At 50.1% G+C, this 16,735-nt stretch overlaps 1 protein-coding gene across 2 annotated transcripts in view; it reads left to right on the top strand.

The window, feature by feature from the left end:
• Myo10A (unconventional myosin 10A) overlaps nucleotides 1-16,735 on the top strand; it is a 142,575-nt gene that overhangs the window by 50,750 nt on the left and 75,090 nt on the right. For both annotated transcript variants that reach the window (XM_089587152.1, XM_089587153.1), the window contains exons 8-15: nucleotides 3,958-4,071; nucleotides 4,987-5,148; nucleotides 6,077-6,193; nucleotides 6,295-6,353; nucleotides 7,023-7,152; nucleotides 9,473-9,904; nucleotides 10,959-11,116; nucleotides 12,147-12,317. In XM_089587152.1, coding sequence (XP_089443278.1) covers nucleotides 3,958-4,071; nucleotides 4,987-5,148; nucleotides 6,077-6,193; nucleotides 6,295-6,353; nucleotides 7,023-7,152; nucleotides 9,473-9,904; nucleotides 10,959-11,116; nucleotides 12,147-12,317 — 1,343 coding nt within the window. The remainder of the gene's footprint in view (nucleotides 1-3,957; nucleotides 4,072-4,986; nucleotides 5,149-6,076; nucleotides 6,194-6,294; nucleotides 6,354-7,022; nucleotides 7,153-9,472; nucleotides 9,905-10,958; nucleotides 11,117-12,146; nucleotides 12,318-16,735) is intronic.

Here is a 16,735-nt window from a genome sequence, read left to right on the forward strand (position 1 = left end):
ATCAAAAGTGTTTCCCTTTGGTTTTATATGGCATTCTTAACTGTTCGATGCGATCGATGGAAACACTTTAAAAGAAAGGTTTTGCTACATGTCGGAAGAATGAACCATTACCTTCAATATTTTCTGTTGTGTCCCCTTATTGCTTTTGTGTGTGTGCGCCCCCGCGTCCTCCTCCTAACGACAGTTCGCATCCTCCTCCTAACGACCACTCAATCCTCCTCCTAACGACCACTCGCATCCTCCTCCTAACGACCGCTTGCCCTCGTCGCACGCTGTCGCCGGATGCCCCCCCACGGTGCGCCCCCGCACCCTCCTCCTGTTCTGGGAAGCCACTCCCTGCCGTGGACGCTTCTCCACTCCCTCCTTTCTTCGGGCGGCCAGTTCGGCTCCTGCCTCGGTCGACGCTGGTCGCACCCTCATCGGCTTTAAATAAACGAAGTCTTAAAGTACCGTGTGCGTCTTTCGCTGCATTCAACACAGCGACCAGACACGACAGTGGCGACGAGAAAGTGGATTCGACCCGCGCTACGCAACGCTATTGACAAGCCATGGCTACGCGAGGGTTTCCCAATCAGATACCAGAATTCAACGGCTCATCGTGGTCATCGTGGGTTGGACGCCTTCAGTTCTACTTTGAAGCTAACAACATCACAGACCCAGCCTTGAAGAGGGCCAACCTGCTGACGCTGTGCGGGGAGCAGACCTACGATACTGTCTGCGCCCTTATTCAGCCAAGCACACCAGCGGCAGTGTCTTACGACGACATCGTAAAAGCGCTGCAAAAGCACTACGACCCAAGGCCATCCGAGGTCTACAGCCGGGCTCGCTTCCAACGACGAGATCAACTGGGAGGAGAAACTGTGAGCGCCTACGTAGCCGCGCTCAAGAAGCTCGCTGCCGACTGCAATTTTGGAACGCTGTCGACAACAGCTACCGGGCAGGAGGGAGACGCAGCTTCTTCTGCTAACACCACCATGCTTCCCTTGGACGTGATGTTACGCGACAGATTTGTGTGCGGACTGAGTGACGAGTCACTGCAGCAGCGCCTGTTCGCTGAGAAGGACCTCACATTCAGCAAAGCTTACGACATCGCCGTTCGAGCGGAGAGCGCCGGTCACCAGCAGAGAGGGATTCGCCGGAACACCGAGCCGGTACACCAGACAAGCAACCAGGTGCGCAAGCCTTCTGTTGTTGTAAAATCGGTCAAAAAGGCACAACGCTGCTGGCGGTGTGACGACCAACACAACCCCCAGGGATGTCGATTCCAGTCAGCCACGTGTAATTTTTGCCACAAGCGAGGGCATATCGAAAGAGCATGCATTACGAAACGGAGACTTGCCAAGATAAAGTCACCTTCCCAGCCTAATCACAGCGTCAACGCCTCAGAGAATACGCCGCTATCTGATCTCCATGGAACAACATCAGCAACACCATCTGTGTTGTACGACCTGAACACCATGAATCTCGGCACGCGACCGAAGATTTTTACAGAAGTAAGCGTACATCACCAGCTGATTAAGTTCGAGGTGGACTCCGGCGCAGCCTGTACTCTGATCAGTGAGGACACGTTCCGAACTTCATGGCCATCTGACGCACCCGCCCTGCAACAAGACGACACGCACCTGCGAACGTGGTCAGGACAGAATCTGCCACTATTGGGCTCTGCCAACGTGCAGGTTAACTACAACGGCCAGACCCATACGCTACCTCTGCTTGTTGTGAAGGGCACAGGATCAAGCCTTCTAGGGAGAAATTGGTTTTCTCCACTAGGCGTGATGATATGCGCCAAACATCAAAACGCCGATGCGCTAAGCCGTCTGCCACTAGACGCAACTGTTGACGAACCATTTCCACCAGGAGACGTTCTGATGTTCGAAGCACTGCCAGAACCTCCGCTTACAGCAGGCACAGTTGCAGCATCTACGCAGAAGTGCGCAGCTCTCCGGCTAGTTTACACAGCTGTTCAACAAGGCAACGTGCATAAACTCAAAGGGGACAACTTCGACGCTTACCGCAGGCGAGCTACAGAGTTGAGCACCCATCGCGGCTGCATCATATTTGGGTCCCGAGTTGTGATGCCGAGAGAACTACGCGCACAAGCTATGTCTCTCATCCACGCCGGACATCGGGGCATCGTTGCAATGAAAAAGTGTGCCAGAAGCTACATGTGGTGGCCTGGCATTGACAACGACATCGAAACAGTGGTGCGAGAATGCAAGCCTTGCCAGAGCAGCCGGAGCGCCCCGCCGAAAGCTCCTGTCCCAGAATGGGAAAAGCCAGACACACCATGGCACACACTGCACATTGATTTTGCAGGACCAATTGAGGGCTGCACTTTCCTTGTGGTCGTAGATGCCTACACAAAGTGGCTTGAGATAAGGCAAATGGGACAGACGACTTCGGCAGCAGTCATTGACAACCTCCGATCACTATTTGCAACGTTCGGCCTGCCGCGCAAGGTAGTGTCGGACAACGGAACACCGTTTGTGTCTGCGGAGATCCTCAAGTTTTATCGCGACAACGGGATCTCATCAGTTACATCGGCCCCCTACCACCCAGCGACAAACGGACAAGCCGAGCGCTACGTAGCCGAGCTAAAACGCGCCCTTGAAAGAGATCAGACAGGCTCGCTGCAGCGCCGCCTTGCGCGCTTTCTCTTCAAGCAGCACACGACGGTTCAGAGCACAACAGGCGAGACCCCCTCGAAAATGATGTTCGAGCGTGAAATGCGAACCCAGCTCACAGCCATCCTCCCCGAGCCAAAGGCAGAGACGTTCCGGGAAGAAAAAGCAATTCCGCGCTGCGGCACGCTTAATGAGGGGCAGCGCGTCCTCGCCCGACAGTTTCTGAAAAAGCCACGCTGGGAGGAAGCTACAATTGTCAGACGCATAGGCCTGCGCTCTTGGCTCGTCAACATACATGGCACAGTAGCACGCCGACATCTCAACCAGCTGCGTAGATTTACGACGCCGTCTGAGAGCTGTCCGCCAGCGGAGAGAACACGTGCACCATTTTCCCACATAGCCTGGCACCTCTTCCCGGAAGAAGAGACTTCGCCCAGGACAGACCCAGGAGACACAGCGAACAACAGCCAGCCTACAAGTGTTTCTCCCCCGAGCGCACAAAGCCAGCGCGCCTCCACGCGTGAGCGCCGACGCCCTGCACGATACCAGGCAACTTTCTAAGGGGGAAGGAAGTGTTGTGTCCCCTTATTGCTTTTGTGTGTGTGCGCCCCCGCGTCCTCCTCCTAACGACAGTTCGCATCCTCCTCCTAACGACCACTCAATCCTCCTCCTAACGACCACTCGCATCCTCCTCCTAACGACCGCTTGCCCTCGTCGCACGCTGTCGCCGGATGCCCCCCCACGGTGCGCCCCCGCACCCTCCTCCTGTTCTGGGAAGCCACTCCCTGCCGTGGACGCTTCTCCACTCCCTCCTTTCTTCGGGCGGCCAGTTCGGCTCCTGCCTCGGTCGACGCTGGTCGCACCCTCATCGGCTTTAAATAAACGAAGTCTTAAAGTACCGTGTGCGTCTTTCGCTGCATTCAACACAGCGACCGGACACGACATTTTCATAAGAGTATCTCACAATTTTCTAAACTGCAAAATTTTCGTCCTAGAATGCGGGACATGTGGCATAACCGGAGGTAATTGCACTTTCTGTGAAATTACGCGGCAGATACATGTTTATGAAACAAAGGGTGTTTCAAGCGCAAGTATTTTGTCTTGACGGTTTTCCATTTCCAGCTGCTGGGATGCTGAGGCATGAGGAAGAGTAATCTGCTCGAAACTTACAACGGCCTCTTATGTGTCAACGACTGAACTATCATCTTATCTTGTGCCTCTGTAAAACTCTGTAAATTGTCAGTCAAGCACTCTATAAAGTTCTATAAACTCTGTAAAAGGACACTGTTAAGCTCATACTTGGTCTCTACACCTTTGCTCTCATTCCATGCAGGCTTCCGAGGAGCGTAACTACCACGTCTTTTACGAGCTATTGGCCGGGCTATCGGGCAAGGACAAAGAGAAATACGGCCTCCAGACGGCCGACAAGTACTTCTACCTCAACCAGGTACGGACACCCGCCCGGAGAGGCCATTTTTTGTCTGTCAGGAAAAACAGGCCTTTACGTTGTTCCGCCCGGTCACGACCTGCTTTCGCGAAATATCAATACTGGTTGGTTGGTTTATGGGGTTTAACGTCCCAAAGCAACTAAGGCTATGAGAGACGCCGTAGTGGAGGGCTCCGGAAATTTCGACCACCTGGGGTTCTTTAACGGGCACTGACATCGCACAGTACACGGGCCTCTAGAATTTCTCCTCCAAAGAAATTCAACCGCCGCGGCCGGGATCGAACCCGCGTCTTTCGGGTCAGCAGCCGAGCGCCGTAACAACTGAGCCACCGCGGCGGGGCGAAATATCAATACTATTCTGCCTGCACAGACAAGAACAGCTGCAGTGCCTTTATCTACGCTTTGTATCAGATTACACACTTCCAGAAAAGTTGAAGGGGGAACACAGATTTGGCTTCGCTTGTAAGCACTTTTTTGCATGTCATCAATGTGTTTTTGAAACGTCTCGTCTTTAGTTTTGAAAACGAATCGGGGGGTGGGGGTATACGAGAAACAGTGAGGGAAAAAAGTTGAAGAATGCAAACCAGCACGAGTTCAACGCGCGGCTTCTTTCCAAAAAGATAATTGCGCTAACGAGTGCCGAAGGAAAGGCATGTATAGAGTGCTGGCTACCTAGTGCATCATATTTGTTCCTCCACGTCTTCTATTGCTTCTAAATGAGCGCGCGAATTCCGCAACGGCTAAACCGTCTCCGCAGCGTTGACACGACACGGGTGTTCCGGTGCTTCTGTCCAGGTGTGCTCAGAATAAAATGTTCATTCCCTCCGCGATGACAGTGCTTCGTCATCTAGTTCGATGCACTGATTGGTGAGGTTGCAGACACAAAAGAGAACATGTCTTTTCTCTGTCACGCAGGGTGGCGCCATCGAGATGGCCTGCAAGGATGACGCCGAGGACTTCCGGTCGCTACTGTCGGCAATGCAGGTGCTCGGCATGAGCTCCGAGGAGCAGGACGCCATCTTTCGCATACTGGCCGCCGTCCTGCACCTCGGAAACGTCTACTTCCACCGGAAGCCCGTGAGTGATCGACTTTAGTTCTCCTTATATCGCTTACCCCCAGTATACCCGTAACCGACTGTAGTCTTAACTAGAATCGTTTGCACTGACAGAAAAAAATTCGTAGGGGGCACCTAAGTACATCGTGTATTGGTAGTGCGTTAGCATTAGATCCTGTTGATGCCTTTACCGGAATTGACGGGACGTCTGGACTGGTGACGTCACTTCCCTCCAGGCAGTGGGCGAATTTTATGACCGATATCGCATTAAAAGGAAACTTCGTCGTTTCACTCTAGCTGAAACTTTGCTTTAGGAGGTAAGCTAAGCGGCGATGGGAAAATGAACAGGAACGAGCGCTGTCCTGTTGGCTGGCACCAAATGGGCCACTCACTGCCAAGTACGGAATGTAGAGCATGAATAGAAAGAGAAATGCAAGGAGTTGAAAAGAATAAAAAAAAATGTGCGAGAAAACTAGCGTGGTCGCCGTTTTACCGCTGCGACTTGAAATTACAGAACGTCACGGAGTGCCAGCAACTTTGTGACTTGAAGAAGCCAGCTATACTTGCACTGCGAATTTTCGTACGCTGTTCATTTATCAAAATAGTCTATAGATTGCCTATTGATCTCTTATGGACTGTATTGCCTTCCTATAGGTATTTTCTTTTGTATATTCATAGTCTCTCGACTTTCTATAGACAAACGTCCACTAAAACTTCATGGCCACGAATCCATAGATTCTCTATGTGATTTGTATTTCCTGTTGACTAGTCTGCAGGATTTGTCTATAGAAAGTCTATAGACTTTATAGACAAAGGTTTATAGACAGTCTATATACTGCCTAAAGAAATTCTTGTAATGGTTCAGTCCGTGAATAGGTACTGCGTCATGCTATAATGTTATTCACGGGGCATAACCACGCACTGAGACTCGCCTGCCTTGTCTCGTGCAGCTGAAGCATGGCCAGGAGGGAGTCCAAGTGGGCAGCGAAGCCGAGGTGCGCTGGGCGTCCCACCTGTTGCAGCTTGCGGAAGACGGCATCCTCAGCGCTCTCACGACCAAGACAACGGTGAGAATTACGTGTTCCTTAGTACTCCTGGAGTACAGATGACAACCGTAAATTGGGTACCGCTGAGAATTTCTCGCTCATTTTTTTTGTATCACTGACAGGAAGCACGCGGCGAGCGGCTCACGACCCCCCTGAACATCGACCAGGCCTTGGACGCCAGGTGAGCTTCAGTGACTTGGAAATGGATAAAGATTACGGTTTATTTGGACCACGGCGAAGAACAGCCAAAAGAAAGGACTTCCGAGCTGCGCTGCCTTTGCTACTGCTTCAGTGTCAACTTAATGCCGCATAGGAGACGAAATAAGAAGTCGAGGCGTGCTTACGTCAAAAAGCGGACGATGAACTAATATTAGCTTCGGGGGTCGGAAATTTTTGCGACTTCCACAAATTCTTGCGGAAGAAAGCTTCTTTGCCAGCGGATGACATCAAGGGAATGAACTATGAAAGGAGGTTTAATGTAGGGGTTCTCATGCATTTTAGTTGTCGTACTTGTCGTCACTGCTATAAAATACCATACTAGGCGATAATTGTAAAATGAGCCGTAATACAACACTCATAAGTTGAGAAATTTTGTCATCGATAGCGGGGATGTGCCTCTGTATGCCTGCACCGTAACTCCGAGCAGTGCATTTGCATCATGACACACTCGGGGTACTTCTGGCTGCCAGCACACGACTTGCGTGGTTTCGTACTAGATGTACTGGCATGTTTAACTTGACGTATATGTGCGTCTGGGCGCTTTCGATCTCAAATTCCGCAACGACAAGGTGGCTTTGTAATAAGAGGATCTCTGTTGCCACTGAAGCCGTTTTTTTTGCGTCGACTGCAGGGACGCAGTCGCAAAAGCCCTGTACTCCGGCCTGTTCTCGTGGCTGGTGTGGCGTGTGAACCAGGCAGTTTGCCAGCGGGAGACCACCAGGACGACGCACATCGCCATCCTGGATATATTCGGCTTTGAGGTACGTGCCTCTGCCTTTTGACGTTGGTGGCAGCAACAGCACCATCAGGATTCGTGTAATGACGACGACAGTCTGGGTTCCGTGGACGCCATCTGACAGGGTGTGCTCTGAGAAATATACCTGGCCACAAGGGGCGCGCCATGTTGTTGCCGGTATACTGACGTACAAGCCGCCGCGGTGGCTCAGCGGTTATGGTGCTCGGCTGCTTACCCAAAAGACGCGGGTTCGATCCCGGCCGCGGCGGCTAGAATTTCTTTGGAGGAGAAATTCTAGAGGCCCGTGTACTGTGCGATGTCAGTGCACGTTAAAGAACCCCAGGTGGTCGAAATTTCCGGAGCCCTCCACTACGGCGTCCCTCATAGCCTGGGTCGCTTTGAGACCTTAAAACCCCATAAACCAAACCAAACCAAACTGACGTACAGGAAGAACTCTAGTTTGGGCTAGTTTGTTCATGATTCAACAGGAAAATGGCGCAAAAGACGTGGACAAAAGAGACAAACACGACAGGACCAGCGCCACGACAGGATGGCGCTGGTCCTGTCGTGTTTGTCCCTTTTGTCCACGTCTTTTGCGCCATTTTCCTGTTGAATCATGACGTACAGGGTCCTTCACTTTTAAGGTGAACACGCGAGCACGTGGCAAGCGCTCTGCGGAATGCCAGTGCGTCCGTCGCGGCTGCACATCGAAGCAAAGTGGCAGGCGAAGCAACACCTCCAGGTCATTCTGCGCATGCGTCGCTGTGCTTCGATGTGTAAACAGGTCGGACGCACTGGTGCTCCGCGGAACGCTGCCACGTGCTTGCATGTTCACCCCTTTAAGAATGAACGGTCATGTAAATTGTCAGTTCCCCCTTGAATGCTCCTAAGCACACAAACAGGTTTTAATCCATCGTAGCTGTGTGCACCGAAGTCATTTAGTCTTACGGGCTGCTCGGTCGCTGACAAGGTATTCCAACTATGTTACGGTGAAAAGCCTTTCTAGAATAGACACCTTTAGCATACCGTGTATCGTGCTACCGTTACCGTTACCGGAGTATCGGAAGCCCGCGCGCTGTCACTGTGCATGCGCAGATCGTCTTAAAGGTGCACTGAAGAGGAATCTGAAATCGTCTTTTTACCGCCGGAACTCGGTCTACACGTTCCGAGCATTCTTAGAAACATCGAATTATTGTCCTGTGCTGCCGGTTTTAATAATATAAATCGGATTAAACGTCCCGGCTCCCGCCTTTTTTTGAACTCACCGCTGACGGTAGGAGGAGTCAACCAACCTTTCAGCAAGTCGCGTGGCGGCTTGCCGCTCTGCCATCAGCGGAGTGATACGTAGCGATCGGCGAAAGCAGAGTCCCCACGTATTTTTCCGTGGGCCTAATTCGCAGCTGTGTTCTCTCTGACTGGATCTATTTATTGACGGAAACCTAAAAAAACACAACAGAATAAAAGCGAAAGCGAAGCCGCCAGACGACTGCCTGAAAGGCACTTTACGCGTTAGTTGACTCCTCCTACCTTCAGCGCCGAGTTCAAAAAACAGGCGGGAACCGGGGCGTTTAATCCGATTTAAATTAGGGAAATCGGCCGCACAGGACCAAATTCGAAAATTCTAAGGATGCTCGGAATGGGTAGATCGATTTCCCGCAGTAAAAAGACGAGTTCAGACTCCTCTTTAGTGCACCTTTAAGGGCACCAGATGGCGCCAGGCGCCCGGCAACTGCGCGCAAGCCAGCCGCATCGGGACCAATCAGCGTGTGCGAACTGGTGGTGGGCGGGCTGTCGGTACTCAGGGGACGGTAACGGTGATACGGTACGCGGTATGCTAAAGGTGTCTAATGTTAGCTAGAATATGCGGCCACATCACCGGTCCAACGCTTTTGTCTTGCCGAACAGCAGTAACGGCAGTTATTGACGGGGACTACCTCCATGTACTCTACAAACTGGCGCACCCTTTACTAAAAAAGTTTTAGACAGTCTATAGACTTCTGTCTATAATGTCTAAGACTGTCTATTGACAAAAGTCTCTAGGCAATACAAATGCCATAGATGGTCTATAGACAATCTATAGATTTATGGACATACACTTTTAGTAGACTTTTGTCTATAGACAGTCTATTTGACTTCCTATAGATATTGCTTTTTGTCTATACATAGTCCATAGACGGCCTATAGACAAAAGTCTACTAAAGTGTAATATCTATTGTGCAATATTGCAATATCTATAGTGCAATATTTATAGGAAGTCAAATAGACGGTCTATAGACCATTTTTATAAGGGACCATGCCTTTCTGTATCGGCCACTTTGTTTTTTCCTGTTCCTGACTCGAAACAGGACCTGAAGGAGAACAGCCTGGAGCAGCTGTGCATAAACTACGCCAACGAGGCACTGCAGCAGTTCCAGATCCGCCAGGTGTTCAAGCTCGAACAGGCCGAGTACAGCCGCGAGCGACTCAGCTGGCAGCCGCTCAGCCACTGCGACAACCAGGGGGCGCTGCAGCTGATCGCCAAGCGGCCGCTGGGCCTGCTGGCGCTGCTGGACGACGAGTCCAACTTCCCCAAGGCGACGGACGCCTCGTTCCTGGACAAGTGCCACTACAACCACGCGCTGGACGAGCTGTACTCGCGACCGCGCATGTCCTCGCTCGAGTTTGGCGTGCGCCACTACGCGGGACATGTGTGGTACTCCGTGGAAGGGTTCCTGGACAAGAATAGGGACACCCTCCGGCCCGACGTGGTGCAGCTCCTCATCTCGTCCAAGCTACCCGTGAGTCCACTTCCGTTCGTCTTTTTGACTTCTCATTTTCGAAGGTATTCGTTGTAACGTGTATGTATGAAAGCAACCACTTCTGTTCAATTTTTGCCGGCCTCTCCCTCAAATGGACGCGTACTTGCTCGTATTGAACTATGCTCACTGCTTCGTTATCTTCTTTTTAAGACTTTTTTCTTACTCTGTGGAGCTCAGTGCAAGACAAGCACATACTACATCATAGTCTTACAAGGCGCGTGTGTCTTACATTTCCCTGTTCATTCCTGGCTCTGTAAGCACACGTGAGCGACATATGATATAACCAGATTTCGATTCCATGATAGCCTGTTCGACAAAGGTATAATGCCATTTAACGACGCCTTGCAGTTCTTAAGGACTTTGCAATGCGCATCGTGACTCCATGATTTCTCAAATGGAATGCTTGAAGGAGAACACGCACCAAATTTTTGCTTGCATGTTTCTTTCGTTTAAATGATGCGTTAGACATTAGAATACATGGACGCGGTATTCGCCTGTGACCACTAAATAATTTGACTGAATTTCTTCTCTCATGCAGTTCCGGCTTTATCAACCAAACTATGACTGTGACGCGTAATGAGTGATTAGGTCACGGGAGACACGAAAAAAACTGCAATATAATCGCTTATCAATAGTTTTAATTCACTACAGTGCTTAATCTAGCCAGCTTGAAAAGTTGGAATAGCAAAAACGAACGCATTAGCAGAAATATTGCTGTTTTTTCATGCCTCTGTGACCTAAGCACTCCCTACGCCTCACAGCTACCGTTTAGTTAATGGAACCGAAACCGCAACTGTATGGGGGAACAAATTTAATCATAAATTCCTTGGTGGTTGTAGGCCAATACCACATGGTAGTTATTGAATTCTAATGTCTTATGAACCATTACAGATAAGAAATCTGGAACTAAAATGAAGTGTCCATAGCCCGTTCATTTAACGAGCGGTCGGCGGCTACTTTGAAGTTATCCTTCCGTCTCTTCGTCAGCTGCTAACACCGCGCGTGGTGTTATCCCTCTCTTTCCCGGTGACAGATGGTGTCGCAGATGTTCGAGTGGCGCCGCGCCACGGCCGAGGCATGCAAGACGTCGAGCAAGGCGGACGGCCGCTTCGTTACCATGAAGCCCCGGGCGCCCACGGTCGCGGCGCGCTTCCACGACTCGCTGCAGAGCCTCGTGGAGGCCATGGCACAGTAAGGGCTCCTCGTGATCCTTCCAGACACTTTAAACTGCCTTGACTATTTAGTATTCCGGGAAAAGGTGGACGCCTTAAAGCCGGGTTTGCAAAGACAGTTTTATGCTTTCTGCTTAGGAACGAAAATACCATAATGTGAACTGTCAAGCACACAATAGACTCTATTGTTTCTTACAAATATTTCCTTTCGTCTGTTCATAGTCTATACACTGCCTATAGACAAAAGTTAGGTTTATGGTTTATGGGTGTTTAATGTCCCAAAGCGCTTAAGATTATGGGGGACGCCGCAGTGAAGGGCACCGGAAATTTCGACCACCTGGGGTTCTTTAACGTGCACTGACATCGCACAGTACACGAGCCTCTAGAATTTTGCCTCCATCGGAATTCAACCGCTGCGGCCGGGGCCGAAGCTGCGCCTTTCGGGTCAGCAGCCGAACACCATAACCTCTGAGCCCCCGTGGCGGCTTTTAGACAGAAGTCTACTGAAAGTGTATGGCCATAATTCTATAGATTGTCTTTAGACTTCTTATAGCATTTGTTTTGCTTATAGACTGTCCTCTAGGATTTGTCTATAGACTTTATTGACAGAAGTTTGTGGATAGTCTATAGACTGTCTAAAGAAAGTTGTGTGAGGGATGGAACATAGGGGATGCGTTTTTCTTCCAATTTGCTGTTTTAGTTTGTAGGAGGCTAATGTGCAGTTAGTTTATCGCTTAAAACTTTGATAAGAAAGCAGAAGAAAAAGCAACCACATGCCGCCGGTGGGATCCGAACCCACGACCTCCGAATTTCGCGTCCGGTGCTCTAGGAACTGAACTCCGGTGACGGCTGTCCGATCTTCTGCTTTCGGGGGCACTTATGTGTAGTGTAACCGAACCTTGAGGGTGTTCACCAGCGCCAACCTCGTCCATAGCGGCGGACGTGGTACGTCCTGTATTACTGGGAGTGCCACGTGGGCTGTTACCTACTGACGAGACATTCTGTTGATCAAGGAATCATATCCTGACACATTTCGTTCGCCGCCACAGGTGCAACCCATGGTTCGTTCGCTGCATCAAGCCCAACAACGAGAAGGCGCCCATGAAGTTCGACCTGGCCGTAGTGCTCGAGCAGCTCCGTTACTCAGGCATGCTGGACACCATACGCATACGCAAGCTGGGATATCCGATACGCTTCAAGTTTGCCGCCTTCTCCGACAGGTAAGTCAGCAGAGCTTCCATCCCAGGCATGCTAACTTTCGCTCGCTGTAGCATTTTCTCCCAAACAGGTTAGAAAGCTAAGTACGCAACTCCTGAGCCGGTTGGCTGCTGTACTTCATCTCAGAACTTTCAGCACTACCAAAGGCGGAGACCTCCACAGTAGATGAGGAGCGCGCGTTAAACGTGTTCCTCCGCGCTTAGGGCCCATTGACGCTTGTCGACAAATCCTGCGAGCGAAGCGGATACGGCCGCGCTTATGACGCCGACCAGGGAGGAAAACAACGCGGCGAGGCCGATGGTTCCGGGTCATGGCGGCGCCTTTCGAAGCAGGATCCCTTGCTTCGGACTGAATTAGTTGTGGTTGCTGCCTTCTCCACTGTCCATAAATAGGGCACCGGTCTTACGCTTCGTCTCACTTCACCTTTAATAAAACGTATAAATGATAAATTTCCTTTATTTTTTATTTAGGTTGACGATTCTGCCCCTTCTAGACTTAAGAGGTGCGTCGGTTTGTTGACAGTAATGATTCCCGTCCTGACAACCAGACGGCGCCACTAGGCTGGGCTTATCATTGCGCGTCTATTTGCTTACGCTTAACTAATGCTCACGGAGCACACAGATATGGTTAGAAGAGAGTATAAATCGACTCTCTCTACATATTGTCACGTAGTGGTGACTGCAGTCCGGCGAACAGGAACACAGCGAGAATGTCTTCGAAACGAAAACTCTTTATTCGGGCTGACTTGCGCCCGCAAATAACTGAATCACTCGGCGGCGGCGTAGCAACAAGCGTGCTCGGCGGTCGTCGAACAGAATGCCCGCCGCTGTCGGCCGTGCTCTTTTTAAAGCTGATAGCGAGCATTCGAGATAAAGCTTAGGAAGTTACTAGAACCTTCTGGAACAAACTAGAACCGGCTCCGTCCGCATGCGATCAATCGAGATAAACCTAGGCGCGTCTTGCGTCACAAACGAAGCGATAAAGCGGCGCGTCGGCAGCCTTGAAGCATGAACAAACAAATACTACAAACGAACGCTACAAAGATCCGCGGCATTACTCCCCTTTCAAAGAAGAATCGACTCGATGCTTCAGAACATAAAGCGGCTATAAACAATCAAAAACGGATTGTGAAAAAAAATAAACACCGAATGTGGAGACACGGCATCCTCTAGCGTGCATGATAGGGCTTTAAGCGTACGACATGGACTACTTCTCGTCGTACGCGGCGTCGCTGGGATGCAGTCATTTGGTCAGGAACGACTTTATAGTCCAATTCACCTAGCCGACGAAGAACCTTGTACGGGCCGAAATAGCGGCGCAAAAGCTTTTCACTCAATCCTCGTACGCACACTTACGTGCGCTAAACTCAAGCATTTTGCTAGACGTTACACCATTTTTCACGTTCGCACTTTGTTCAGCGTATGCAAACTCAACGATAAGCTCTCACTAGTGGGGCCATCCGGTTGATAGAACGGAATGCATTTTTTCAACAAACCAACGCTCCTCTTTAGGACTGGAAGCGGCAGAATCGTTACGCTAAATAAAAAATAAAGCACATTTGTCGCTGATAGGCGAGATGAGACGCAGTGCAAGTTCGGTGCATCATTTATGGCCAGTGAACGGTCTGAAAACGGCAGTAATAACGACGAATACAGTGCGAGGCGCAGGGTCCTGCTTCGAAGGGCGCCGTCATTTTGGAAAAAGATGTTTTAGAGCACGCAAGACTCGCGCACGCTAAATTCGGGAAATAGCGTAGCTCTTTAGAGCAGCTGAAAGAGATCATTAGAGCAGCTGAGCAGCAAAAGGGAAAGCACTTGTAGTTAAAGTTCTCAACGAAAAGGCATATTATATGCCTACGCTGTATCAGAATTCAGGTGCCCCACTGCGCCCTCATCGCCGTCATCGTTGTCCCTATATATATACAGGGTGTTTCACCTAAGACTTTCTGCATTTTTTAAAAATACGCTATTTGAATTAGATGCGCGCTTTTTCTGGCATAGCATTGTCAGTGGTGTAGTACATCATAATGCAGCTAAGCCGCGCTAACTAGCAGGCCTGTTAATCAATATTTAATAGTTAACTTTTAAACTATTACCGTTGGGCTCCTTAATTATTGAGATGCATGTAGCCCACCGTAAGTAATGTCCATATCCGTTTTTAGAATTTCGAGAACGCGATTATCCTCGGCGCTGTGGCAGAACGAATTTTGGCTATTTCCACGAGTTAGGTTCACTGGAGAGGTTGCTTTGCCTGCAAGCTTCTCAAACCGCATGTATTTTGGCGCGATGTAGGCGAAATTTGTTGGGCCACAGCGCCGAGGATAATCGCGTTCTCGAAATTCTAAAAACGGATATGGACATTACTTACAGTGGGCTACATGCCTCTCAATAATTAAGGAGCCCAACGGTAATGGTTTAAAAGTTAACTATTAAATATTGGTTAACAAGCCTGCTAGTTAGCACGTCTTAGTTGAATTATAATGTACTACACCGCTGACAATGCTATGCCAGAAAAAGCGCGCATCTAATTCAAATAGCTTATTTTTAAAAATTGCAGAAAGTCTTAGATGAAACACCCTGTATATAATATATATATATATATATATATATATATATATATATATATATATATATATATATATATATATATGAAAGAAGCCAACAGCCACAGAAACCAAGGAGCACAGGGGATTTTGTAATTAATTTTTTTTTTCATATTTATAACGAGCCCCTCATGCCCCTTCCCTTGTTTGCTATATATATATATATATATATATATATATATATATATATATAGCAAACAAGGGAAGGGGCATGAGGGGCACGCTTAAGTGACCTTATGAGTGGGGTGCGGAGTGCGAGCGAAAAATCCGCAAAAAATCTCCATGGAAGCAGCCTGCAGAAGGCAGGTGGACCACCTTGGTCACGTGGCCGTGTGACGTCACCACAACCTGCCCACCGGATTGTGAGCAAAGTGACCACGGTAGCAGGTGGCAGTTCAATTAACGATTAGGGGCGAGAGGTTGCTCGGGGAGAGCAAGCTGTGTCGCACAAACCCCACCGGTGGGAGCACCTGCCATCCCAGGGCAGTGGCGCATCGCTTAAAGGGGTGGAGACACCAAATTTTGAAGCTATAAAAAGCCTGCTATTGGATTCCTATGTACGCAAGGGCGCTCACAGCCAGATGTTGGACGCAACAAACGTTTAAAAAATATTTTAATTCGCTTCCAAAGATTACCTAAATGCTCACTCTCCCGATCTAGACCCATCGCTAGCGCCATCAACCATGACGTCACAAGGGGTAAAGAAAAATTAAAAGTTTTAGTGACGTCATACCAAAATACAGTGACGTACGATGAGCGGGGCACAGCCGCGTGAGCGCAGTCGACGCACCAGCGAGCCGCGTTTGCTGCTAACCGCCACTCGCTCGATTTGCGGCGCGCTGTTGCGAACAGCGTCGCAACGTCCGATCGCAGCTCGTCGCCTGCGTCCGGCCTGCTAGATGTCAACGGCGGGCCGCTCGCGGCAAACGCAACGACGGGAAGCGGCAGGCAATACGAGCACGGAGAGCGGCACTCCTCGGAGCCGGGCGGCCTGCGCCAGTCTTCGTGCCGACCGCCCGCATCTGAAGAACGCGATAGTATTGTTTGTTCACGTTCATAGCAAACCCTGGGATATATGAATATCAAAAATGCATCGTTTCTGACGATCGTTGGCAAATACCGAGTTCCAGGTAGAAGTGATGACTGCGATGCAAGCAAATTTCATCCCATAGCCGGTTCTGTGCTGCTGCTACCTGGTGCGGTTCGCCTGCCGTCTGCTAGCTCTGTTGCTGAAGACGTCGTGGAAATCGAACATATATTTTATTATGGGACGAGTTCACAGTAAAGGGGTGCCGAGCGGAGCACGTTTCTGAGCGCTGGCCAGTCCCGAAGCGCCCTCAGCTGCGGAGTCAATGCGAAAGCAACTAGGCCTAGCGACGACTAGGGCAGTCTAGGACCAGCGCGCAGGTCGTCGGCCGGCGTTGCCGCAGGCAGTGTCGCTGCCGAAAGGTCCACTTTTAGCACAGTCATGCTGTCGTATCTCGAATCTAGAAAGCATCCTCTCTGGTAGCATGGCTGTTTTGTATTTTCTTGTGCGGACGTGAAGTACGCCGAATCTGCCGGCCGGTAGGTCAGCCTGGATACCGTCTGCCGACGTCATAAAAGCGAGCTAAAGAGTGTTCTTGACGTAAATAATAAACCATGGGACAAGAAATGTGAAAAAAGTGTCATTTTTGAGGATCGCTGACCAATACTGAGCTGCTAGTAGAGGTAACAACTGTGATATGAGCAAATTTCTCACAACCGCGCCTAGCAGCTGCCGCTGGCGCGACGTTGGGGTCCGGCTCGCCTGGCGCCCGCTCGCTCCGCTGCCGAAGG

The sequence above is a fragment of the Amblyomma mixtum genome, chromosome 4 (assembly GCF_055824585.1).
Source record: "Amblyomma mixtum isolate Tamu chromosome 4, ASM5582458v1, whole genome shotgun sequence".
Lineage (NCBI taxonomy): Eukaryota > Metazoa > Arthropoda > Arachnida > Ixodida > Ixodidae > Amblyomma > Amblyomma mixtum.